The sequence below is a fragment of the Cygnus olor genome, chromosome Z (genome assembly GCF_009769625.2).
Source record: "Cygnus olor isolate bCygOlo1 chromosome Z, bCygOlo1.pri.v2, whole genome shotgun sequence".
In the NCBI taxonomy this organism is placed as follows: Eukaryota; Metazoa; Chordata; class Aves; order Anseriformes; family Anatidae; genus Cygnus; species Cygnus olor.
The window spans coordinates 26534115-26560512 of NC_049198.1; the positions used below are offsets into that span (position 1 = coordinate 26534115).

The window sequence follows — 26398 nt, forward strand, 5'->3', positions numbered from 1 at the left end:
CCAGATATATTTAATGACAACCTGAATACAAGCCTGAATTTCAGACATGTACTCAGGGCAGTGCTCTGTGGGTGAACTGGTGTTCACATTTAAAGAGCACTGTAAGTTTTACACTGGCTTTAAAATTTCTCACCTTTCAATTTAGGCAATTACTCTTTCGTTCTTGATGAGGAATGTTTTTTTTTTTTTTTTTTTTCCTTTTCTCTATATTGGCCAATTCTGACTTTTTTCACCCAACTTTATATGATCAAGGAAAATGTACTTGTTCACTTCCACTGGTTTTCCTTTTATCTATAGTTAGTCCAGAGAGAAACGATTAGAACTGAACAAAACTCTCACAGCGTGGACATGCAGCTGACGTATTAAATGGCAATAAAATATTTTATATGCCAAGATATTTACTTTTCTGAATGACCTCTGCATGTTTCATAAATGCTTTCACTGACTGTTTCAGCTATTGCCTGCCCTTAAACTAGCAGTGTTAATTTAGAACCTCCAAACATAAATGAGTAATTGAGGACTGTTAAGTAATTTTTAAACTGCAATCCTATTACATAATACTTGGAGAATCCAGCTTTTAAACTTCTGCTGTGATAAAGACCTGATCATTTACTCCTGCTATTCATTCTCTATTTCTTGGGCAAATCTTAGGCTTTTTACATACTTACTGCAATCTCCCCTGAATAGGAACTTGCATGAGAATTTGTCAATTGCATTCTGAAAGTGCAGATAAATTATCAACCTTATGCCACTATTTCTGAAGGGCTAATTGAATACCACTCACATTATTTGCTCTGTTTGGGTCCTATGAAAGATTTTTATCTTTTTTCTTGACTGTAGAACTCCTTTCTGCAGCCACTGAAGACCTCATGCTGCTTTTTGCCATGAAGAAGGGCTTTGCTTTGCCTTACAGTCTATGGCTAAAAATATTTTTCTCCCCATTCTTGCACTTTGGGGGATGATCCAATCTACATCTCACCTCCCACTCATCATCTCCAAAGTGGCAGCATTTCAGTGGTGGTATTTGCATGCAGCTGGCACAGAGATTTGGCGGCTTATAAAAGGTGCTTTCTAGCTGGAAAATATTGACCTTACTTTCCTTGTAAAATGTTTTCAATTATGTATATCAACATATAGATGTGAAGTGAAGATAAAGAACAAATGTTTTTTTGTGTGCATTACCTAAGGCTAATGCTTTTGATAAATACTAATGCAATGCTTTAAATTCTTTCACCTAACACTTGCCAAAACACACCCATATGATATAAATGTTTTTCAGAGATATTACAGTCTATTGTCTGCTGTCAGACCGCTCCCTCCACTCGTGGCAAGACGGAAGGAAGTACAGGAATGTCACCAGCATTTACAGTTTCCATGGAACAGCACCATCACTTCCCCAGGGCACTTAGAGGACAGCCTCATAGCGAAGTGGTGGGGGGGATGTGGTCTCCCTCTCCTGAAACACTGCTAAAACAGCCCCATAGCTGGTAGCTAGCTCTGTGGCAGGCCAGAAAGAGAAGACCCCTTTGAGTTAGGTGTCCCCTTCCCAGATGGAGAACAGATCTACAAGGCTAATGACCCCAGAAACAGGACTGGTGATGGTCTACATTGGGTGTGGGTGATGAGAACTGCATGAGCAATGGCTTTGACAGAAATGCCCTCCACTGTTTGCTCTGACCAGTCCTCACTAACATTAGGGACAAAGTTGATTTCCCCCAGCTTCATTCTGTTGCAGGACCAGCAGAGTTCATTTCCCAAAACTGTGGAGAAGACTCTGACAAGAAAAGATAGCATAGAAAAGGCTACGTGCTTTTCTCCGCTGACTTCTGTGACCCACAGGTCCATGTGACTTTCCTACCATCTTCGCTCCACTGTTTGTCTAAGGTCACAGGAAAGACCTGCCAATGTATCTGGACAAAATATCTACATTACCGGATGGTAAACCTAATCGCTGTTTTGAAAATTCAGCAAATGTGAATTAAAGGTGACTGAAAGCAAAGTGCTACCAGCCAGTTCCCACACACCAAGCACACTCCAACCCAAATGTTCTTCCACCTGCCCACAGCAATTATATGGTGATTGTGAAGATTGCTGCCAGCAACAGCATCACAGTTCCCATAGGACAGCTTGTCACAAAAAATAAAAAATAAAAAATAAAAAATAAAATCTTTACCACCTCTCTTCTCTGCCAAACACCTGGGTCTTTCTTATAGAAGTTTACACTGGAATTGTCAGAAAACTTTGCCACATCTCTCTTCTCCCCCTCTCCCTTTCCCAAATCATTGATGAATACACTGAAAAACACAGAACAAAGTCCAGATCCTTAAGATCTTGGCAGATGACCTCCCCAATTTGTTTTTATGATCTTTCTTACTGCTGAGCTTCCAATGGGTGATTCATTCATTCAGTTTAGAGAACTGTCTTTTCTGATGTATTTATTTCCTTTCTTTGTGCACAAGCAAAGGAGATCTGAGAAGGCCTCCCAGTAGCAACACAACAACTTGGAATTTAAACTGCATAGCAGTGGATCACAAAAAGATTCAGGCAGCAATCACTGGCCATCATCACTGCCCAAATTTTGACAGTATTTGGTGGAACCTGTCTCTTTCATTGAAACTGCATGCAAAACTCCCCGTCCCATGTCACCATCAAGGGGAACACTGCAGGGAAGGGGAAGAGCACTGGAGAGGAAGGGGGAATTGCGACCTTCCTGTACTGCACACATTTGTCAGCAAGCACATCTGCTTTTCACTGTTTCAACCCCAACAATGCTACAGGTTAGTGCTAGCAACAGCCCTATGAAAGATCATCAGTGTTTATCATTATGGAGCCTCTTCCTCTCACCACCATTTACAGAGGCAGATTTTTCTCTCCTAGAAAAGCCCTAGGTAAGTATCAAAGCCAGGTAAATTCTGATATAAGATTAAATGGCCCTGAGCCCTCAGTCCCCTCATCTCCTACTTGAAATTCTTGCAAGCATTCTCCACCTTTCCATTCAAGCAGCCGGTGACAAAACCCACGCACATTAACGTCCCCTTTTCTGAAATAAGCATCTCCTATCAAAGCTGTGTATACAAACATCAGAAATATTAATAAAACATAAAAATAAAGATGTGGTGCTATAAATGTGGGTTGATTTTTTCTTTTATTTATTTGTGCAATTTCTTGGGCAGTAGTCTGAAGATGAACCAAGATACTACTTTCAGAGAGATCCCAGTGAGAGTGGCAGGCCACCTGACCTGTCTCTAAAAATGCTGTTGTACACAGATAACAGAGTTTACTGAAGCACTCAAGTCATGGCAGATGGCAGAAGAAGCAGAGCCAGTTTGCATGCACTGCGTTCTGGTTCACTTTAAGCTAGATTGCCAGTTCAAGCATTCTTATGCTCCATTGCATCTATTTCCCCAGGGATGTATCCTTTTACTAACTCCAGACAGTGCACATAGAATCACAGTGTTGTAAAAGATCCAGACTGAGAGGAGGCCATAACATCTACATTTTTATCTAACTCTTTAGCTACTCACCTGCAGGTATATTTCTAACTACAATGTGAATTATAAAATTAATTTTAAGGCTGTTCTGCCTATTTTTTCTTTGAAACTAGGATGACAACTTCAGTTAGAATAGATATAATGAGAATAACGTTTTCATGTTAAAAATACCATGTTTATGACAGTCAATGATAGCTGCATCATTCCACAAAGACCTGTTGGCAATACTTATCTTTCCTTCGAAAAGCAACTGCTTCTAAGTTGTGGTACTTAAATCTTATTTCTTTGCTAAACTAAAGGAGCAATTCACCTTTAAGAATGTAAGAGAACCAGGTTTGCATAAACAATAGTAGTACTGCAAAATCCCTGGATAACACCCAAGAGACTGGGATGAAGAAGAGCTCAGAGCTTACAAAACTGAGGCAAAGCGCTACCTCTGCTCAACCCTGAGTCAGTCTAGCTCCAAAGAGCCACTGGACAAAAAGCATTATTTCAGGCTTTGTCCCAAATGCTGCATGTTGGCCAGTTTACTGTAATGATATTATGGTTTCACAGTGTTCTTCAGATTCAGAGCTTTCTGAAATCTGGTTCATGACTCACTGGATATGCTTTCCTTTTTTTTTTTTTTTTTTTTTTTTTTAAAAAAAAAAGCATATATATATATTATATATTCACCTGGTTGTTTAGGATAACAATCTCAGCGTGGGTAACAAGCTCATTAATACTACTTTCGTGTGACAGCAGTCATTATGTCATTATGCCCTGACTCCCGAAACAACCACTAAGCAGTTCCAGCAACGTACATAGTGAGATAATTTGACTAAATGCTCTCCTTGTCCAGCATCTATTCACATCAAAAGGGTAGCTGGGATGTGCAGTCCAACTATGGACAGAAAGCTCATTGCTGTTTGTCTCATGCCTTGATGAAAAGGTCTCCTGAGTTTATTTGCAAAAGCTTGAGAATTAAGGGCTAGGATAAACAGAAATTTCTTCTAGGTTTCTGGTCCACAAAGTCCTGTGCAAGTCCCAGTAACGCAGACAACACACGTGGCCGTACATGAAAGCACACCAAAGTTTGAATTGGACCTTGCTTATACTGAAGTTTTGCCAATGACTTGGTTGTTGAGTCTACAATTACACTGCCAACCTGAGCAGCCAAAAAGTTCACCAAAGACCCGTTTCATTAAACATTCACTTTTCCATGTTTCAGGGAAGATTTCAAGGGAAGGGCTGCTTCTCAAGGAGGAAGAAAGCTGAGAAATGTGTTCATTTGTGCATTTTCAAGACTATAACTGTTCTCTTCACAATATAGTTCTGGAATACATTTCATATTTAAAGAGTAGCTTGACATTAGATATATCCCAGATTGTTTATTTACGTTAGCGTGAAATGAGACTGGGCAGAAGACAGGCAAAAGAGCTTATTTAAACATCAGAAAAAAGAACCTCTTTTTGAAGGATTATTTTGTTGAGCAAATTTGTTTTGGATTTTAGGCAGAGGAGAAGGACAAGTTCTGGGAAGCCAGACAGCACATGTTTGTAGCTTGTTCATTTTTCTTTCTGTCTTCCTTTTGAGGTTAACTTGAATTGTAATGTCTCAGAAAATGAAGAGTGGAGGAAACTCCAAGAAACAAGAACAAGCTTGTTTTACTGCTTAATGTTTCTTCTTCCAGATTTCTCCACAGCTTTTTAATTAAGCTCAGCTGAGGCTTACATCCCAGGAAGATTTTTCTTCCCACATCTTCTCTAGCTCTCAACTATTCAGCTATCTTCAACACTCAGTTGTTTATAGACAGTTTAAACAAACAAGAAAATGTTTTATCTAATGAAATTAAAAAAAAAATAAAAAGGCTATATGTTGTTTAAAGGTTGTTTCTGGAAGGGTTCTGACAGACCAGATCCAGGTTAAGTGTCTGTTCTGCAAGGTGCAAGGAACTACACAAAGGTTTTGCTCAGTAAAAGAAGTACCATAAAGATCTATGAGAACTTCAGTGAAAAAGGGCACAGTATAAATGCCACAGTTATTAAAAGACAGCTGCATCAATAACTGCAGTTTTCTTCAGATAGTATTTTTCTCTGCAATTTTCAAAACCATCACATTTCCTAAAACACCTGTCTTAAAAAAAAAAAAAATGCCTCCTTCCACTGCAAATCCATCTTCCTGAACTTCTTCAGCACATCTTCAATCACTTAAGTATTGCAGTGCCTCTTTTTCATCTCATTCTTCATGGTCTTCCTTACTTGTGATGAATAACAGATACAGGGAAAAGATAATTGACATGCCCAAGGTCATGTTGTAAATCCATAACAGAACAGAAACTGAAGTAAAGGTCTGCAGCTCCTGGACTGCAGATACAACGGCTGGATCACACAGCTTCTCCCCAAGTATACAAAAGGGAAAGACCAGATTGGGTGCTACCACGCAAGGACTGCAAACACAAAAGATCTGCCTAGCATTAATCATTGGATTCTCGTAACTGTCTCAAATAGACAACACACGACATACAACTTTCACTTTTATCTGTCAATAACTATAAAATTACCTCCTGTGATTCCAATCTCAAAACAGGTACAGTTGACTCAGAACAGTTCGAAATGTAAATATTCTGCCCATTGAAGGAAAAATAAATAAATAAATAAATAAAAGAAGGGAGTGAAAAAGTTAACCTCAATCAGTAGAAGAATCAATTATTTTACAGACCTAACAAAAACTGTGTTGAGGAGGGACTTTAGACAGCAGAACCATGCTTTTTTGTATTTAAGCAAACAAAAAACTTTTTAAGTCTTACCAACCACAGTAAGGAAATCTAATTGAAAAAAGAACAAAACGGCAACATTGAAAACAGATTCTCTGCAGATTACAGTGCAGCCCTACTGGTTTACACAGAGGAGAAGAAGATCATTGTGTTCTGTTCCTTAAACTGATCTGTGGTTAAACTAGGATTTCTGTGGAACCATGAAAATCAAAGGACAGACTCTACTAAAAACGTTTTACAGCTGCCTGGTCACATACAGAGAACCACCAAAAATTTGGCATCAGTATTTTTATCTCTCAAAGTGCAAAACCTGGCTTGCAAAACCCTTTCACCACTGGCAGAGCAAACATACTAGATTAGACAGACACCAGTAGGTCACTGGCACTGTAACTAGGAGAACAGGGAAAATATTTTTAAAATTTATCATCATCCTGTCTTCCTGAAGTTATATTTCCTTGGAAGAAAAACTGGAGGTTAGATTTTTCTTGTTGGAAAAGAGAAACTTTTGCAGCTTTATAAATGGCCTTGTGAACATCCTCTTTCCAAACCAGCTATACAAAACAGGAAGGAATTATAACTCTTTAAAAACACATGCCCTGCTAACACCGTCACATGCCCAACAGTAACAGCATTCAGCTGTCACCTCCTAGACTCTCTCCCAGAAAGTACAGGGCTGCTGACTCTTGAGGATGACAATGCTTGGCAATAATACATATGCTTAATATTGAAAAAAAAAAAATAAAATCCTTTATTTTCTTGCTTCCCTGTTTGTTTCTTTCATTCACTCTCCCCGACTGGATATTGTTTTTCCTCTCTTAATCTTTCCAGTGTGTTTCTTTCACTGAAAAAAGTCTTTTTATGTTGTTGGTTTTTTTTGTTTTGTTTTAAACACAAAACACATTTTTAGCAACTTCCGAGAGAAAGAGAGAGAGAGAGAGGGAGAGGGAGAGGGAGAGAGAGAGAGGTGGGGGGAAAGGAGACTGGCAGGTGTGACTAGCACTGAATTCAGGTGTCTCTATGCCATCCGCTGTTCACCCTGTTCTAGCTTTCTCTTGTGCCCCACAGTTTACTCCTGTTTTTTCAATTCCTGAATATGACAAACCCATTTCACCCTAGGAAAAAGCGTATGCAGTTCACATGGCTTCCCATGTGTGTTCCTCACCTCCCCGGTACACATCAGGGTGGGACCCCAGGGCCTCTCCCTCAGTTCTGGAGGATGTGGAGCCTCTTGCTCAGCAGAGGCCAAGGGGAGCAATTTTTCAAATTGAACTCTGAGAATCAAACAGTGCCTGAGGCAGCCAGGTCCCAAACCAAAGATGAAGACAAGGAGCAAGAAGAGTTGGCATCCTTTTAGCACCCTACTGACTGCTGTGAGCACCCTTGCAAGATACTCCCCAAACTTTGTTGGGTGAGGAGAAAGAACCACATCAGTCAATACATTTGAAATGGCAGGGCTGTGCAGACAGAAAGCATGAACAGAACCCATTCCAGGACCCACCACGCCTAGACCAATTTTTGGACAAGCTTCTCAAACCACGTGGAAAAAGAGTGAGAAGCAGAAGCAGAATAACTTACATCCATTCAAAGAAACCCATTCAAAGAGTACTGGTGTTCTTGCTCTTAGAAATCCTCTTTGATTTACTCATCCAACTTCCTAGTGAGATTCCAGAGTTTGCTCGTTTCTATTCATTCTTCCTCACTCAACCCCCCAGCCGTTTTCCCTCTTCCTCTCCCCCACTGACAACCATTTCCATTTCTCTTCTTATTCCCCACTGTGTGTTCTTCCTGCCAAAAGAGTTGCCATTTAAAAACAATGCCAAGCAAACAATTTTTTTTAAGTAGTTTAAAACAATTCTGGGTAATAAAACTATGACATTTAGCAATATGGTTATGTGAGTCAGGTTAGAACATATACTGTTTTTTATATTCAAAGAAACCCATAAAACCAGCTTAAGCCAACTTATAAATTTTTGGTTGTCACTAAACCCTAATTTCACCCCTTTCCCTCCCTACCTTCACCTTTTAGTGCACATCCAAGAGCACCCTTAAACCCCAGCTTGCATATTAACCCTGTCACCTCTCACACAAAATGCTGATGGGAGGCCTTCCAGGCTCTGCTGAGGTCAATAGCAAAAACCCATCAGATGTCAGCACTACAAGCTAAATTTCAGCTGAGTTCAGTAGTCAGAGACGGGAGATGGGTGAGGAGAGCTCAAGACCCACATAGTAGTGAGACCATGCTCCAGTCTTCACACAAAGTGAGCACATTTTCAGCTACAGTGATTTACTGAAGTCTGTTCTAAAACAAGTAGAATAGACTTCACTGCAGCTTCTCCACATGTAAGTCAACCTCTTAGATGTATTACATGGTGATTACAATTCAGTGAAGAGAGAGAATGTTCATTTTCAGACAGGAGGTACAATAGGTAATATTTCTGAGTTTAATATAAGCTAAGCATGTGCTCAGGACAAAAGGTTTATATGTTCACATGTATATGATATGTGTATATACACATTTATCTACGTATTTATAATTTATTTTTGTAAATGCATAAGATGCCTAAGAAAATAAGCTAAAATCAAATATTAAGCACCTAAATCTTGTTCCAAGCTGTATGCAAGTACACCATTTTTTCACCCAGAAGCTCCTTTGAGAATCTACCATTCCTAGCTAGCAGTATGAACCACAGCCAGTCTCTTGCTTGCTCCTTGAAGGGGACCCAGGATCTGCCAGCAGCTGCCCATCCAAGCTTCAGAGAGGAGAGGGAACTGTTCTGAAGCCAGAGGGCTTGGCTTCTGTTCCTGCTGTCACATCCAGCCCTATGCAAATGATGACTTAGAAGGAAAATTCATTTCATGGGTAAGAAAAAAAACTATCAGCTATAATTTCAGGGTGGAGAATTTCCACTCTGCAGCTTTTCAGCTACCTTCTGCTTGCTCCAGATGGTGTAACCGGAGCTAAGACTGGAGCAGATGTGGCTTCAGATTAGCAAACCATAATCACTCCCCAATGGCTCCACACCCTCCTACACTGAGATGCAGCCCAACACTTTGGTCTTCATTGACAGAAACGATTTGATCATGTGGGAAGTAACATTGCAAGCACATGCACTGCATTTTTGTGCAAGACAAGGACTGCTATTCTGTGCTATGCACAAGAGTACTAAAGCCAGTATAACCATGCATATTAATATTTTTGCTACTAGTCCCAATTTCCTTATGCAGATCCCATATTGCTTGGATGGGAGAGCAAGACAAGCATTTGGACTTGCTGCAGTACAGGCATTTGACCCAACAACAACTAGAAATATTGAGAACTAGATGATGATTTTAATGAGAGATTATTAAAATAATCTACTGCTTTCTTATCTTACAACCATGTCTCTGAGTTTATGCCAGCTCATTTCTCTCTAACATATAATGACTCTATTCATGCATGCACATCCCCCCTCTTTGCACACACACAGAGCAACTCTTGGTTTTGCAGCCACCAGAGCCTGCACACAAGTGGTCTGAATGCAGCCATCTGGGCTCCGCCATCCTGAGCTCAGCACTGGACCACAGGCAAGCCTCTGCCTGGCACAGCAGCTCCCACAGGCTGAGCTCAGCTACTTGTCTTTCTCTTCCTTGCTCTGCTTTGTATGCAACCATGGTTGCACTTTCCATTTGGAGCTTTCCCTAAACTTGAAAATACTCACATTTCCATTTGATTTTCATTCTCTAAATGCACTGTCTTAATCTAGTTGGCTATATTCTCTTTCCAGCCCTACAATGCACTTTGCACTGGTACATCTAAACATTTCCACATGCTTCATTTAATCTACAGTCACATACATTGGATCTATCAGAAATCGTTTTCAAGATTCTTATTCCTACAACAGTTGATATTCTGCTGAAAAATCCTAGGATAACATGACACTGTTGGATGCACTGTGTATGTACACTAGAAGCATTTTGAAAGAGGTTCTCTCTTTGACATAGACATAACTCATTTGATCTTTTGCCAAGCTATGTTGCAATATCAATGATATTCACCTTTTTAAAAGACACCGCCTTGTGGCATCAGAGTACATATCAACAGCATTTTGGAAGTCAAAATGATTAATTATTTCTTACCTATGTCCAAGAGGACATGATCTTCATTTTCTTTAGAACGAACCACAGCATCTTGGAAAGGCTAGAAACAGAAAACTTTAGCTAGATCTTCTAAGATTAATAGTTACATTTGTGCTTAGTTACAAGCTGTGCTTCAGGCTTTCTGAATTCAGTTCAAACAAAATCAAGCAGCAGTCACTTCATTTTAGTCATTTTAATAAAGGCAACGGATAGAGAATGCCTCTCCCAGACTGATATGAAAATGAATTATAAAGTTGACCCTGTGGACTCAAACTCATAGTCACCGAAGAGACCAAACCATATTCCACTTTCCATGCAAACTCCAGTTTTCTTCCTTAAGAAGTGGAACTGTGCCCAGAGTAGCCAGTAGAGTGCTTTGGACGAAAGAGACATTTCTGAGAGGACTCCTTTAATGCCTGAGCTGTTCATGCCTATAGCAGTAATATAGGTCAGCTCATTCTCTATAGAGTGAACTACAGACTTTCCACTAACGTAAAACAATAGGCAGTCAACACAGTACCAGAACCTTCTACCACACAGAATGATTTGTGAGCTACCACACTCTGCCCCAACAGACATTATCAGCATAGACTCAGAAATTCATGCACACTGCAGAGACATAATTTTAAGATGACACAGATTGCAATCTCAAAGGAATGGTCAATCTTCGTTAGAGCTGGCACTTAAAAGAAGTGAGGGGGGGGGGGAGAACACATTCCGAATCAGGATGTAATAGAAGGGGCAGCCCACCAACATTCCCAAAATTCAAATGTTATTTAAAATCAAAAGTCACCAGCTATGCAAAAGATAATACCTTTACCAGATTTGCCAGATTTTGTTTCTGTCAACCTAAATAATTTAACTTCATACCCATTGAGTTAATAATCAAACTTAAACTTCTGGCTTAAAAAGGTGTCAAGAAAAAAAAATGAAAGAAAAAACGAATGTGATTTCTCAAAAATATTTTTCCTCCACAAAAGCTGTTTGAGACCTCCATGTAAAAGACAATGGGAACTGTTATCTTTTCTACAGCAAGCATTTTTCTCAGTTGAAAACTCACAGTTACCCAAGAAGTCTCTCTCAGGTGTAGCAGACCATGCCACCTCAAGGATGAAGCAGATGCTCACAGGAGACAGGTTTTGACCCCGCAGACCAGCAGCTGAGCCACAGGCTGCCTGAAGGCACTCAGGATGGCCACAAACACAAGAGCTTTCTGGTCGAAAAGCAGAGCTTGCTTCTGTGACCCAGCTTTCTGGACCACAACCACATAACAGGTTCCTTCAAATGATAATCATCTGCACACATAACTATTCCCACAGGATAGGAATGGACAGGAAATATTGGCTGGCAGCCATTAGTCACCTTATTTGTTAGCTCTGAGAGATCCTCAGAGAGCCAAGCAAAGGTTGCTGCTCCTGAGCCTAAAGGGAGCTTAGCTATTTGTATAAGGAGAAATCTGTACCTTCACATCATCCTGGGACAATTCATCAGATGTCAAGTTCGCAGGACCTGCAAAAGCAAAGATTCCTGCCTTTAACAGCAAGCAAATTCAGTTTGGATCTGCTTTGGCTTCTGCTGCTGGTCTCTCTTCTTTTTCAGATAGGAGGGGGAACAACGAGCACACAAACATGCAGGCAAGCCAAAACAATGGACTTGTGCAGCCCATGCATCCCCCCAAAACAGCATTCCCGTGGGCAGCAGGCAGGCTAGATGCACAACAAGTGCTATGTTATTGTCATGGGCCAATTATGAACAAGCTATTGAAACCAAAGGCTAGGAAAACATAGTGACTTGTCGGGCAGCTGCTGATGAGCCGCCAAAGTGTTCAAAAACCACTGTTTCTTGTTCTGTGCTTTGCACCAACTCTGCAGAGCATTTGGGATCTGTTTCTTTCCCTGAAGAGATCTCATGTATTTTCCAAAATTAGACCTCACATGTTCACACAAACACACACGGGGAAAAAAATAATTTCTGTCACTCTCTCTTTTACAGTTTCTTCTCAGAACTGTGGGAAAGGACACAGCACACACAAAACCAGGATCACACTTTGCAAGTTTTGCCCAAACAGCCTCCAGCACTATTGTGAAACAGCAAAGAGGAGTAATCTGGCTACAGGAATGCAAGTGAACACCAGAATCACCCGGGCTTCCAAGAACATTATCATTTACTAAGTATATGTTAAATAATAACAATTATACCACCAGAGTTATGCTGGTAAATATGTGGGTTTTTTTGTGTTTTTTTTTTTTTTTTGTTTGTTTGTTTGTTTTGTTTTGACTGAATCTTTCAAATTGAGGTTCAAGTCTGTTGTCACCTACACAAACCCCTCTCAATTCCCCATCTAGAGCAAATCATTAAACTAAGCATGACTCAGCAGCTGATACAGGGTGGTTTGGGGAAGTGCCTTGAAGAATGGTAGGTTATGTGGCAACTCAGTCCTTTCCTAGTATTGCGTGAGTATATGGGGAAGGGAAGGGGAGGGAAGGGACAAGCCCAGTGCAATCAGAGCACCTGTAGTCTCTGAACTCCGCACAGCCTCTGGATGCTGGTGTGAGTCAGAACTGCAAAGGCCTGGGTTCATGCTGATCAGTATCTCAGCTGCTAATTCTTAATTATTTCACTTTCTTTAATGAACCTGCTGCAACAGTCAAATACATACCTTGCATTTCCCTTCCCTTGCATTCCAACACTGACAGAGTCCTGTGCATGAGGTGCATCTGCATCCATCCTCACGCAAGGCTGGCAGGCACAGGCCACCCCAGCTCCCCGACACCTGCCAGTAGCATGAAGCCCTGCCGGCTTCTCCATGCTGATTGCTGGCTCTGCCTCAAGCTCTCTGTGTTCCTTCACAGATGTTTTTGTTTGTTTGTTTGTTTGTTTTGTAACTCTGACCACAGTAACTTACTTTAAAAGCTTCAGTGGGAGAAGTGGCATTTTTGAAACATCACTTCCAGAAAATGAATGTCCATGTTCTTCCAGACTTTTCTTTACAGTACTGACATGAAATTATTATCATCATCCAGTCTTAAAATTCTCAGAAGAAAAGCTGTTTTCTCTATAGCTAACAGTTATTATGCAGAAGCAAATGGCTTATACCTCCAGATAACAGCATTCAGTCTACTTACAGACATGGAATTTCAAGGTCAGAAAACAGAGAAAAAGCACAAACTACTGAATTAACCAAAATACCATCCACTTCACCTTTTGTTCTTCATCCTTACCGGATAGTGTATCACTCCATGTATTTTAATTTAATGAAGTTGCTTTGAGAGATTCACTGCTAAGCTAGTAGTATCACCTTACACCGACCCACTACTTTCACTTGATTGCATTTCACAACAAGCAATGTACTGCTATAGCAACCTCTTGTAGATAAAAGCTCAGGGCTTCTAAAAGCATTGTGTTTTAAAGGACTGTTAATCTTGACTTTAGGCCCACTCTGAACGGAGTGGTTATTTCTTCTCTAAATGGCAGCAGTTCTGAAATCTGAGGGGGGATCCTTTCATGGCATTAATGCACCAATTAATATCCTAAGCTTAGCAGCCATTTTACAAAGGAGTTCACTGAATGCAACTGAGAACATAGTACAAAACACACTGTTAATCGTTTCACATTAGTTTTACTTGTAGAGGTAATGATTTTAATTAGATCTACAAAAAAAAAAAAAATTCTTTGTATCTTCTGATGGAGAGTGGAGAGCTGGAGAGTATAACACGGACTGCAAGTCACCAGTACTGATGATTAATGAATTTTCAACATCTGGATTTGGTGGTAGGTGGTGGAAAAAAAAAGAAGAAAAAAAAAAAAAAGAATCCTGGCTGATAGAAATGTTGTGACTGAGGAGGATACCAAAACATGTGAAATTTAAAAAAAAAAAAAAAAAAAAAAAAAAAAACTTTGCTGCCCATCAATGTGAAAATAGTAATTAAGGGCTCCCCATGTATACATGTAGACAACGCAGAATGCAAAAAGTGCAAGTCTGATTGGCTTGTTACTGATTTGTTTGACACTACCGAACCAGTTTCACAGTGGTTTGTGTGGTTTATTGGATACTATTAAAATGTGGTGTACTTCTCTTGTCTGAAATGAGATTTTTTTTTTAAATCCAAATCAGCCACAAAACAGCTCTGATCCATAAAGGCACAAAACTACATACCTTCCACTGAAAATGCAAATAGGTAGGTGTTCAAATATCTTTGTAGATCTTGACATGATATATGTACTATATGAGGATGTTTACAACCACAATCCCAAACAAGAAGCCCTGCAACCAGAATCCAACCAGAATGCAGTCCATCCCGAACTCATGATTCTCTCCAGGGGCAATCAATACCTGCTTATGTTCATTAGCTGCTTGCCCCAAGTAAGGCCAAATAAAAACTGCCTTTGGTGAAAACATCAAAGTAATTATCACTTAGAAGTTGTATTGCCCTAGTTAGTGCCACATATAGTGTTACAATGCCATGCCATTCATTTTCTATCCGTGAAGAGAAGTACAAAGATCATGCTGGTCGGAGTATGGCCCTCAGAGGAATATACTGAGTAAATGTGCATGCTGCATCATCAAAGCCATCCACATACCATGTAAAGGAAACTGCCATTTAGAGTTGCAATAACAGATGTATAGTTTGCAACTGCTAACAGCTGTTTATTGTTTCTCTGCAAATTTACCTTCTACTGGCATGATAATTGCTGCCTGAACACTGCTGGAGATATTAGATATAAAGTTCCTTTTCCAGCACTAACAGCAGTAACCTACCTTTTTACCTGTGAACTACATTGTTTCACTGGTTTATCTATTCACTGAAAACTTCTAGCTGATGCTACCTGGAAATACGGTCCAGCCTGGTACGGAGCCTGCCAAAGGTTTATGCAAGTGCTCATATTCATGCTACTCTCAACAGGGCTGCCACCAGAGCAGCCACTTATCCAGACCAGACACTCTCAGAGAACTCACTGTTCTTAGCAAGACACTTGATCTCAACATACAGCACCAGCCTCATAAGCAAATGCATAAAAAGTTTTAGTTAATTTCTAACAATCATACATCAAATATCCCAACTTCCATACTCCTGATGCTTAGGAATGTCTTTTTGTTGTGATTTTCTTTTCAGCTCTAAGTGATCCTTGCTCTAAGGTACATACACAATGATGCATCTTGGCAATGAAAGAGAGTTCTGATTGGAAAGTACAGTCCTGCAACCCTTATGGAGGTAAACCACTCAACAATACATTGAATGTTTAATAGAAATACATGGGAGTTTTGCCACATTAAGACATTTGGCCTGGATCCCAAAACTGTTCACACAAGAAGTTACTCTTTTGTAATCCACTCAGATCTTTATTACTTTGATTCATTTTACTGGCATTTTCAAGCTGCAGTGTTCATTCAGTTAAACACTGCCCTCTGCTGGAAACTACTGACATTTTTCTGGCTTTTGTAATAAAGTTAATTAAGGCCTTTCCAGTCACTGTGCATGCTGTAACATTTTTTGAACAATTTCAGTCTGACACTGGAAAAACAATGCTCTGTAGGGAGTATAATGATTTACAAATCTCTCATAGTGTATGATTTGTGTATTCCACTGTTGCCTACTTACAGGTCTCTAATGTCATATGTAACATGATCTTCCCAAATAAATAAATAGTGTATGAATCTATGCCAACTTTCCAGAACTTTTAGAGAGTTTAACATTATGGAATAAGAAACTGTACCTTCTACAGAGCTTGTCGTACTGCAGGGCATTTTTGGACCTTCCACTGTCTCAACTTGGTTTGAATTAATACTCTATAAAAGAGAAATATATATCAAAATGACAGTAACTGTATTTGACGTCCATGACATTTAGGTAAAAATTTTAAAACAAAATCAAAGACTAGCAAACAAATAAATTATACATAATACTAAAAATGCTTGTCAGAGGTTCCACAGAATATTTTATCAGTTTCCCTCTCTCAAGAGGAAAATTACCCTCTGCTTACAGTAACTTCCTTCTCTATGAGAAAGGCAGCACAGCAGTTAGGTAGAGTGGCTCTGTCCAGAAGCCTGGTTAACCTTGTCAGCATGCCTATAAAGAGCAATTTTTACTGATAAGAAATACAAAAAGCCTAAATCAGGACTAAACACTGACTGCATAGCAAACCCAGCCAGCAAGCAGGAGTCCCTTGCTGGTCTGACCCTTCACTCAAGCACACACACAGTAGGCATTGCTCCGCTGTCAATGAAAGGCGGGTGGTCAGGTCCAGTCACTTACTTTAGCAATTACATTCAAAGAATGTAAGAAAATGGAATGGAGGAGAGACTGTCTCCTTTCAAGTAGTTAGTTTCACCTACAGTTTTACTGCTTTTAATCTTTCCATCTACAGCTAGGATTCCCACGTATTTGTCATCTCTCAGAGCAGCAAGCAGATAATGGCATGGTAGTTTAACCTCAAGAAAGAAAGTTAGAGATGATAATGAATTATTTTGATGTCTGAATCTTGCACCCAAATTGCTTTGAAAGCCACACAGCTATCATTCCAGCTCTTTCTCCCCCTTGGTGGGACCAGTTACATTCTTCTCAGCTCCCATGTTTTCCTACTCCTACAGCTTACCTGTCAGAAGTAAGCCATTGCAGTCAACTCCTCTTTGAGAAATTACAAAATCTATCCAACACCAGGCTACAAAATTACTTTTTCAAATGTAAATTATCTTACTCATTTTGGACGATTACTCTGTTTTGTCCTCTTTTTATTTTTATTTTTTTTAAACCCTGACACCATTTGACGTGTGGACTTCAGTCCATGGATTTCTTCTTCTCTTGTGGAGGATGCTTCCTCTGTGTGTCTCCAGCAAACTGATCACCTCTACCCACTGGTTACAGCTCTGCTGGAGGTGCAAGACAAACCCCAAGAAGCTCACCTTTCCACTGCTGCCTCCCTATGTCCTCCTCCAACCCACCCTCCTCCAACCCTTGCGTGCTCCCTGCAGCCTCACTGGTGGATGCTGCTACCTCCATGAGGCCATTTCTGCCTCAAAGAGGTTTAAACTTGTGGGTTTAAACTTTTTTGAATTGCACAGCCCCTGAGGGTTTCCAGTGAAGGCAAGATTTCTGCACGAGTAACTCAAGCTTACTGACAATCTTGTTTGTTTTAACTTTTCCTTTGTTCTTTTAGACTTGCAAGGAATAGTGGAGGGGCTAATAGGAAGCCACAGCTAGGGAGTGAAAAACATAAATGTGAAAGATCAGGATTTGCTGGTGTGAATAAACACAAAAGTAGCTTCTGCTGCTCCCTTAGCCATCCATTTCACACACACAAATCCAGTGCTGCTTGCCACCATAATCGACACAAGCTCTTTCTGTTTAGTCCCTGTCTTTTTCTGACTCAAACGAAAAATAACAATGTGGGCATTTATACAGTCTCAAAATACAGTAAACTAGATTTACTGTCTTGGATCTAAATGTTCAAGTACAGCAGTAAATTCTACCTCTATTTTGAAACTACATATCTTGAAATCTCTGACACCCACCTTATGCTTTGGATCTAGCTAAGGGCTGCAAGTCATTCATAACAGAACAAAAATTAATTTTACTTGTTGGATATAATACGTAGTCTAAACATGACAGTTTGATTACCTCCCCACAGACATTTCAGGATGACACCTGGTCTGTAGAAAATTAACCAAACCCTGTGACCTTCCTAATTATTCTGACTTATTTCAGTTTCAATAAAAGAAGTGCAACACTGATGCTGGGATGGACATAGGGTCCCCACATAGAAGGATCTAGACTGCTACAACTACAGGAATGAGCAAAAGGGAAAAGCACAACTGAAAGCTGATGGGCTTTTTTCTTAAAGTACAGAATTTTGCAACCTCAAAGAGTTTTTGTTTCTGAAAGCTGTGCAAACATCTAACATACCACACTTTCTTTTTCCATTTCCAATACTGCAAGAAGAACTAGGATTTGATGAGTTTAAGAAAAAGCCAACGATATAAATAACAATGCATTCCTCATTACAGTCTTGGTTTTGCCACTGGGTTTACTATCGTTTCCATGGGAAAACCACACACAAATTGTAGGTATTCTGCAAGCTACAAATACAGAGTAACTTTTTTTTGTATGGGAGCAAATCAAAATCTTGGCAGTAAACACACAAGATTACACACAAGGGTTGTACAAAAAATCACACCTTACGTTTTTGTGTTAAACATAACAAGTAACTTATGTTCTGTTATAAGAACATGTGTAATATAACAAATGTGACTCAAGGAAAATTAGCACACAAATAAGGAATGCTGAAATTAAACAAGGAAAAGGAAAGCTAAACTTTAAGACCAGAAAAAGAGAAAACTCTGACTATTTTCAGTGTCTTTTTAGCTCACTAATTTTATGTCATGAGCTAGAACTATGATTGACACATGGAGTCTCAATCCAAAATTATAGGTGAGCACCTGCACTGCTATTTAAAACCTCAGGTTTTCAACTCCTAACCTTCTTAGTTTACTTAAATTTAAGCATGTCCTGAAGGTATCACAGCAGTGCTCCAGATACCTTACAGCAAAATAAGACCCAGTGCACCATAAATTCCTCCACAGCAAAAGTCCATAATCTGTACTTTCTTGCTGTTTATAATACACTGGGGTTGGTACTGTGAGAAACTAAGTTGTGTTTTTGCAGTAGAGAACTAATTTTCTGTATTCCAAGGTAGTTGTGTAGTCATAACAAGGAGAAATGCTAAGTAGATAAGTGAACAGTAGAAGGCCTCACTGTTCCAAAATAAGGTAGAAGCTTGAGAAAAACAGGATGAGCAGTGTGAGAACAGTAAAACAAAGATCACGGGTTCTCAAAACATAAGAAAGGGGAAAAAATGAAAAGGGAGAAATTAAAGGGTTGAAAAAAAGAAAAAAAATGTACATATATGGTACAGAGGAGCGTCGAGTAGCTTGTGAACCTGTAGTACTCAGGCAATGAGAAAACAGGGGAGATGATCAGGTGTCGGATAATAGGGAATAAAAGGTTATGATTTGTTTACTAAAATGCGCTTCTAATTGGCAAGACGCCCGCCATTGCAATTGCAAATAAAATAGCTTCACAGAAGATCCTGTCTGAAGAAAACTGAGATTTTTCTCACAATACCTGATAAAGGCTCGCAGGCATTACACTGGTACAAAGAAAGATGGAACTAAATTAAATATTTCAAAGTACCAACATGAATACAACGGCAACATAATTGAAGAGACAGAGATTTCAGGGGGAGATATTCACCAGGAAGTCCACCGCAAACCTAAAACAACTTGCGGTGTAAAGGAAGCTTTGATAAAGTTCTCAACATCTCTCACTCTCCAGCTTCGTATACACGGTGAGCTGCATTTACACACAGTGGAAGCCTGCAGCAGTAATCCTTCATTACACTAGACATGGGTGAAACAGGCAGCTTCAACTAGAAGGCTATTCAAAAAAAAACAACCCAGACAGAAGAGCCCACAGCAAGAAATGAGTGAAGACAACCTATGAGTGCCCCAAGCTGGGCTGGCACCCACCTTGTAGAGCAGTGGCCTGTTCCAGAAGTACCTTCTGAAGAGCCTGACGTCCGACTCCAGCAAATGTTCTGCCGTGTGGTCAAAAGTCAGCGTCAGGGCCGCCGCCGAGCGAACAAAGCGCACGCAGGCACCCTCGCCGATCTCCGCTGTGGAAATGTCAGGCGAGCAGCTGCCCTGAGAACTGGAAAAAACACGCTCCTTGAGCCAGGGGAGATGCTCTGCGTGCAGGTAGGGTGAAAATACAATCGCAGCGCCATTCCCGCTCCCCTGTAGTACGGCCCACCAGCATCCCAGCACGCTCGCTGCAAAATCCTGAGGCAAAAAAAAGCCTGAAACATCCACTGAAAACACAGCTGGGCAAACAAATACTTACCAAGGACTCCTTTCAGGACTAGGAAACTTCTAGCAATTGGCATGGAAAAAACGAAGACTGCTCTAGAAGTGGTGGTTAGTCACTAACAAAACAAGCCAGTGAGAGCAAGCTGTGACAATACCTATTTCTCCTAATTGCTGTCAATTAGCAGCAGTACCTTTTCCTGTTACTGTTGCCATATATAGCAGTAGGACATGACTGGCAGCTAGCAGATTTGTTATCCCATCACAGAGAGAAAAACAGAAAGTGTCTCAAGGGTGTACAGCATTGTTTGGACATTACAAACAATTCATAATGTACCGTACTGCTGTATTTTTTTCAGACAAACTGAAATGTGCATAATTCTCACATCAACTATACGCTGCACTGAACTGGGACTGAAAAAGCCCCACCCCAAAAAAAAAATAAATAGGAAAAGTAAAGTATTCAAATTCTGGCGTATTTCCCCATATTTGCAAAGAAAACCAACAGTAAGAAGGGCTCCTGGCACTGAGCATTTGGCACTGAGAGACAAACACATCAGGCAGAACCGCAGGTCAGTGCAGGGGAAGCTCCTGACAGCTGAGGCGTGCCAGAAAGCACTTGTCCTTGAAGTCATCTGTCGGTCTGGAGGAAGTCTGGCGAAAACACAGTCATCACTGCAGTGCTGGGTATGCTACCCTCTCCCTAAATTACAACCTGAGATGTTACAAAGGCCACAAAGTTGCCCAAAGCCTTTGTGAAAGTCATGTCTCTGCACCTGTGTGCCCCCCCCCCCATATGCATTTTAAGGGATGCCTTTACTTGTTAGCAGCAGGTGTGGGCACAGCTAAGCCAAAGCCTTTTCAGCTTCTCATGCTGCCCTGCCAGCGAGGAGTCTGGGGGTGCACAAGGAGCTGGGAGGGGACACAGCCAGGACAGCTGGCCCAAGGGGCCTGTACCACATGGCCCATACTGGACAGTAGAAAGGGGAAGAGTTGGCCTGGGGGTCTGTCACTGCTCGGGGTCTGGCTGGGCATCAGTCAGCAGGTGGTGAGTGACTGCATTGCACATCACTTGTTTTATACATATATTTTATTATTATTATTATGTTCCCTTCCTTTTCTGTCCTATTAAACTATCTTTACCTCAGATCAAGTGTTTTACCTTTTTTTTCTGATTCTCTCCCCCATTCCACTGCAGGGAAATGAGTGAATGGCTGCATGTCGCTGTGCTGCCTGCCAGGTTAAACCACAACAAACTCCCGTCAGACAAGTGTGTTTTCTAACAACTCCAGGAAAAGGATTATTTGTTATTTAATAATTTCCTTTTACCTCTCTCATGAATCCAAAATTATGAAATGCTAGAATACAAACTCTAAGGCTACAAATTAATGTTTTATGCTATTTACATGACAGCTTGAAGGAAAAATAATAATAATAATCCCTAACTGAATCACGACAATAGCTTAAAATCACGCAAGTGCATATGTTTATACTAACACTATTAATGGATTTGAAAATGTGATGAAGGATACACATCATAATCTTGCTTTACTTGTAAATAAAAGTTTGCCACTTGTGTGAAGTGGTAATAAAGACAAGAAGTAACAGAAACCAACACAAGATAGAATCATAGGCAAGTCTTTTGAGAAAAAATTACTTCCCACGTTCCTTAACAGATGAAGAGTTTTTCGGGAGAAACAACAAACCATTATACTCACTTTGTGAAGACCTCAACAAGTTTGGAGTGCCCGTTTTGTAAAGCCAAATCTAATGGTGTTGCTCCATCCTCATTAGGTAATGCTAATGCCAATGACCCTCCAGGCTGGGCTGCTAAGAACTGGGAGAGTTTAACCAAGCCTAATTTCATCACAAGATGGAGAAGAGTTTCTTTCTGTGTAGGCTCTGAAAAACACAAAAAACAAATAAAATCATAACTTAAAATCATAACTACCAGAACTGGTATTTTGTTGGCTAGGAAGCATCAAAAGGAACTTTTTTACTCTGAAGCAATAGCTCAGCTCAGGTTCAGACCCATCGAAGTATTCAGGCAGAATCCATCTTTCACTGAAATCGATAGAGTTCAGCACTTAATTGCATCTGTGGAGCTAAACCAGGATATACAAATACTATCTAAGTCCAGGAGGTAAAGAAAACACTTTGAATTACATAATTTCAGTGCTTCTCTCTTTCTTCGTGTATAGTATAGCATTCAGCACAAGGGATGTCCCAATATATACTACAGAAGATAGCTGAGGCAATTTTCCAGCTGCTGTGCACAGCCTCAGCAACACAAAACATGGCAGCATGGCTAAGTATTTATTTTATTTTATTTTATTGTAATTAAAGTGTGTGATTTTTTGGGGAAGCCTGCTTAACAGCATGCTAAGACATCCATAGTGGTACAGTGAGACATAAGCTATCACACCTGTGGGTAAAGCAGGCACAATAGTTCTTGTGTCTCTTTTTGGAAAGGTGGCCTCACCCACCAATTTCTCCTCTTTGCTTTTTAACACATAATCACTAAGTTCAACAGAGACTGAAGCTTAAAATAAAGCAATAGACAACATGGACTAAATCTTGTGATGCTGATTGTTCTTCACTTGAGCCATTTGCTTGACTTACTCCAAGCAAGATTTATCTGTCTACATACATTTTCAAACACAAAGCCTCTAGTTTAAGGGCAATAAATGAATATTAGCTCAAGTGCTACTAAATATATTCCTTACATTGATATTTTGGTATGAAGCTAAATATTAGAGTGTTTTCACAAGCATCAAGTATACAAGTAGTTAATGTACTGCTCTCAGAACAACTGGCTGAAATCTATTAAGATTCCAGTGATTTATGATACTCTAATGACATTTATCAGACCAATTCAACTGATTTTTTTTCTACCCTATTACTCAAACAGTTCAGAATATATTATTAAAAATAACATTGTTCAGTGACAAAGGAATATTGAAGCTCCTAAAGCACAGGCATATTTTAAAAAAAATCCTTCCTCACCCTTCCCTCCTACCTGTTGGCTACCCAATACATGATCTGGTACATTATCTTGCCCATGCAATATTTATTTTCTCCCAGGTTCTGATCAGTAATGTTGTTCCTTGGTCTCCCCATTTCAGACTTTAGGCATAGCTGTGTCCATCTGTACACAGGATCTGCTGCAGCATCTCAGGCCACAGAGCAAAGTAACAATCTATACTTTTTTTCTCAAAGGTCTGCAAAATATTTCAAATTTCAGTCTTTGGAGACAATGATTATTGCTGCAGTTTTATTGCCAACATTAATCATTAACAGAATGAATTATAGTATTTACATATGTTTTAAATGAGATGGCATATATATTTGAAAGTTTTCAAGCACATGCTACCTTTCAGTCTAAGCACTGAATCCAACTCAAGCATTTCCAGAATCTCTCTGATAAACAGGGATATATCATAATATATTCACTTATCTGTAGATAAGCCAACACTCAATATTTTGCTGACTTGGGGCCCCAGCTATAGGTAATACTTATGATTGGGCTGAAACTGATGGTAGTTGTGAGATGCAATAATTACACTTTTTGTTATGAAAAATACACCAAGGAACTTTTCCGTATATCAAATCTAGCACTTTTTCCTAAAATCAATATATTTTTCATCTTGCACAGAAAACAAATCACAGCAGAAAAATATGTTTAGGCCTTTTTTTTTTTTTTTTACATCAACTGTGCAAAATACAAACAGCAGCATTTAAAATATATAGCATAACCATAAAACAAGATCTGTTTCTTATCTAGGGACCATCAATACACCCATTTTTTTGCAAGGAGAGACCTAGCCTAGCTCCAGTGCCATTTGCAAGCCCACACATGCTAGCCCAGGCTTTCAAAGTCTCTGACCTCTTTTCAGTCCACCTAGTCTGAAACACACTGCATAAATGGCTATGTTTATGGAAGGGAAACTAAGGGATGTGTCAGAAGAAAGAAAATGTGGGGGGAAAAAGGTTTCTCAGAAGAGCATCAGTGAAGAACTTGGCTCCTTTTGCTTATCTTCCACACAGACAAGCTCATGAATGACCAGGAGGAGGTGGCATTAGAAACTCCCTTCTCTCTCCTTTCTGCTCTTGGGGATAATGTTCCCTGCTTCATCTTAGCACTGCTGCGTAGCTAAGGCCAGGGCCAGTGTCCTCTCTGCAGCCTGTCCCAGGTGCAGCAAGGGATGGCTGCTGCACATGGCCCCTGCCTGCGTGGGGCTGTGTATGTAATGCACACAGAGCTGTGCTGATGTATGGGTGCCAGCATATCTAGCAATAGCCAGCTGATGCTGGCTGAGAATTCAGAGCAAGATTTAGGACACATATGCCTAAAAATGAATCACCTGGTCCTGCAGGGTCTGGATGACTCAAAAAGACAAGTGAAGGTGAGAGCCTCAGAGAGAAGCTTCACAGAAACCCACGCAGTGAGCAAGTGTCTAGCTAAAGTCAGCCCACAGGCAATACAGAGCATTAGAATCTCAGTCCAAATCCCAGCTTCAAACAGTGAAACAAAGGATGATGTGCCACTTCAGAAATGGAAGACCTCCATTCTACTTCCTCCTTGGCCAGATGCGATGTGGACCCACATCTTCACACTTCTTCAGGTCTCCCCCTTCAGATGGGAGCACAGCCTGCCTGCTCCATTAATGAGTAATTGAAAGTGGCTCACCAACTATGCCGAAGAAAATTCAAGGGATGCAGGGCAGGAGGAGACCACAAAAGCAGCAGCCTGACTCTACTGCAACAGAGCACAGCTGGGAACCAGACACCAGCGTTTCCATGTCTGGCATGCTTATATATACACCAAGGAATTAGAGTTTCCTGGAGATGCCCAGGAAATTTTGTGGTTTAAAACACAGTCCCAAGGACATATTATGCGTTTCCAGACTAAAATGTTCACTAAAGCATGGGCTTTCAGAATTGCTCCTTGCTCTTGAGCTCTTAAATTCCGCTGAAGTCCCACTTTAGACATCAAATTAGGACACTTTGGATGATTATAATTTGGCCATTTTCTTTCTATATAAGCAACCAGTGCATAAGCCCATCTAATTAAAACACATGCAAATGTTTTAACCAGTATTAAGTACACTAAGCATCTGATTATATATTAACCACACCCCAACCCTCAGATTAAAGACAGAAATAAAAGGGCAAACTGTACTCTGAACTCCACTGCCTGATTAAAACTTTGGCCTTGGGTCACTGGGTTTCAATGTATATTGTAACACTGTAATTAATAAAACAAACAAACAAACAAGCACACACACACACACAAACCAGAGATAAACTTACACTGGGCAAAATAAGATTAGGACTTTTCTGCTCAGCAAAAAAGGGAGCCCTTAGGAAGACTCCCATAACCAGCAGTAGCCTACTCTAAGTTCTGACACTGCAGCAAATAAAGTTACGCTTCCGGAGGCCAAATCCTAAAACAATGTAGTGTGAATAAGTCTGCCACAGAAGAACCTAGTTTTAAAATTAACTTAAATAACACTTATTAATCTTTGTGGTCTTAAAACATGACTTACAATATCATCTTCTGTTATCTCACCACAAATATTCTGGTAACTAATTTTTATATGTCCAACCTAACGACCTTCATCTAACACTAGCCTCAGTTTGCTCATGGCTACCTTAAAAGCATGTTATAGCAGAACCAGCCTGGCAGTTCAACCAACTGTTTTCACAAGCACTTAGTTAAAAGCAGTACTTAGATCCCTCTGCAATCTTCAACTCCACAGAGTCTTTGCTGGGCTACTCTCCTACTACTCCCATCTGGCTTGCCTAGGAGCAGGCAAAACCTGATGGTGATTACTAACAGCTTCAGGATACTAAAATCTGAAATATAAAGCTTAAGGTCTGCAAGATAAATAGAAAGGTAAATGAGTTCTTTCAGTACAAGGAAAATATTTTTCACCACAAGGATGGTCAAACATTGGGACAGGCTGCCCAGAGGGGTTACAGGCTTTCTGTCCTTTGGAGGTACTCAAAACTTGACCCTGAGCAACCAGATCCAACTCTGATGCTAGCCATGAGTGGGGGGCAGGAACAGACCACCTCCAGCAATCCTCTCCATCCAAATTCTGCATTCTGCTATGGTTCTATTTATGATTAGCAATACTAAACAGGAAAAAAAAAAAAAAAAAAAAAAAAGAA

The 26398-nt window shown here is 40.2% G+C and overlaps 1 protein-coding gene across 4 annotated transcripts in view; it reads right to left on the bottom strand.

The window, feature by feature from the left end:
* Nucleotides 1-26398, bottom strand: part of ARHGEF28 (Rho guanine nucleotide exchange factor 28) — a 126670-nt gene that overhangs the window by 62021 nt on the left and 38251 nt on the right. For 2 of the 4 annotated variants that reach the window (XM_040541163.1, XM_040541162.1), the window contains exons 5-9: nt 21940-22123; nt 19886-20066; nt 16078-16150; nt 11825-11871; nt 10363-10423 (exon numbers count right to left, since the gene is read on the bottom strand). In XM_040541163.1, coding sequence (XP_040397097.1) covers nt 10363-10423; nt 11825-11871; nt 16078-16150; nt 19886-20066; nt 21940-22123 — 546 coding nt within the window. The remainder of the gene's footprint in view (nt 1-10362; nt 10424-11824; nt 11872-16077; nt 16151-19885; nt 20067-21939; nt 22124-26398) is intronic. The other 2 variants (XM_040541165.1, XM_040541164.1) reach the window with 1 other exon arrangement.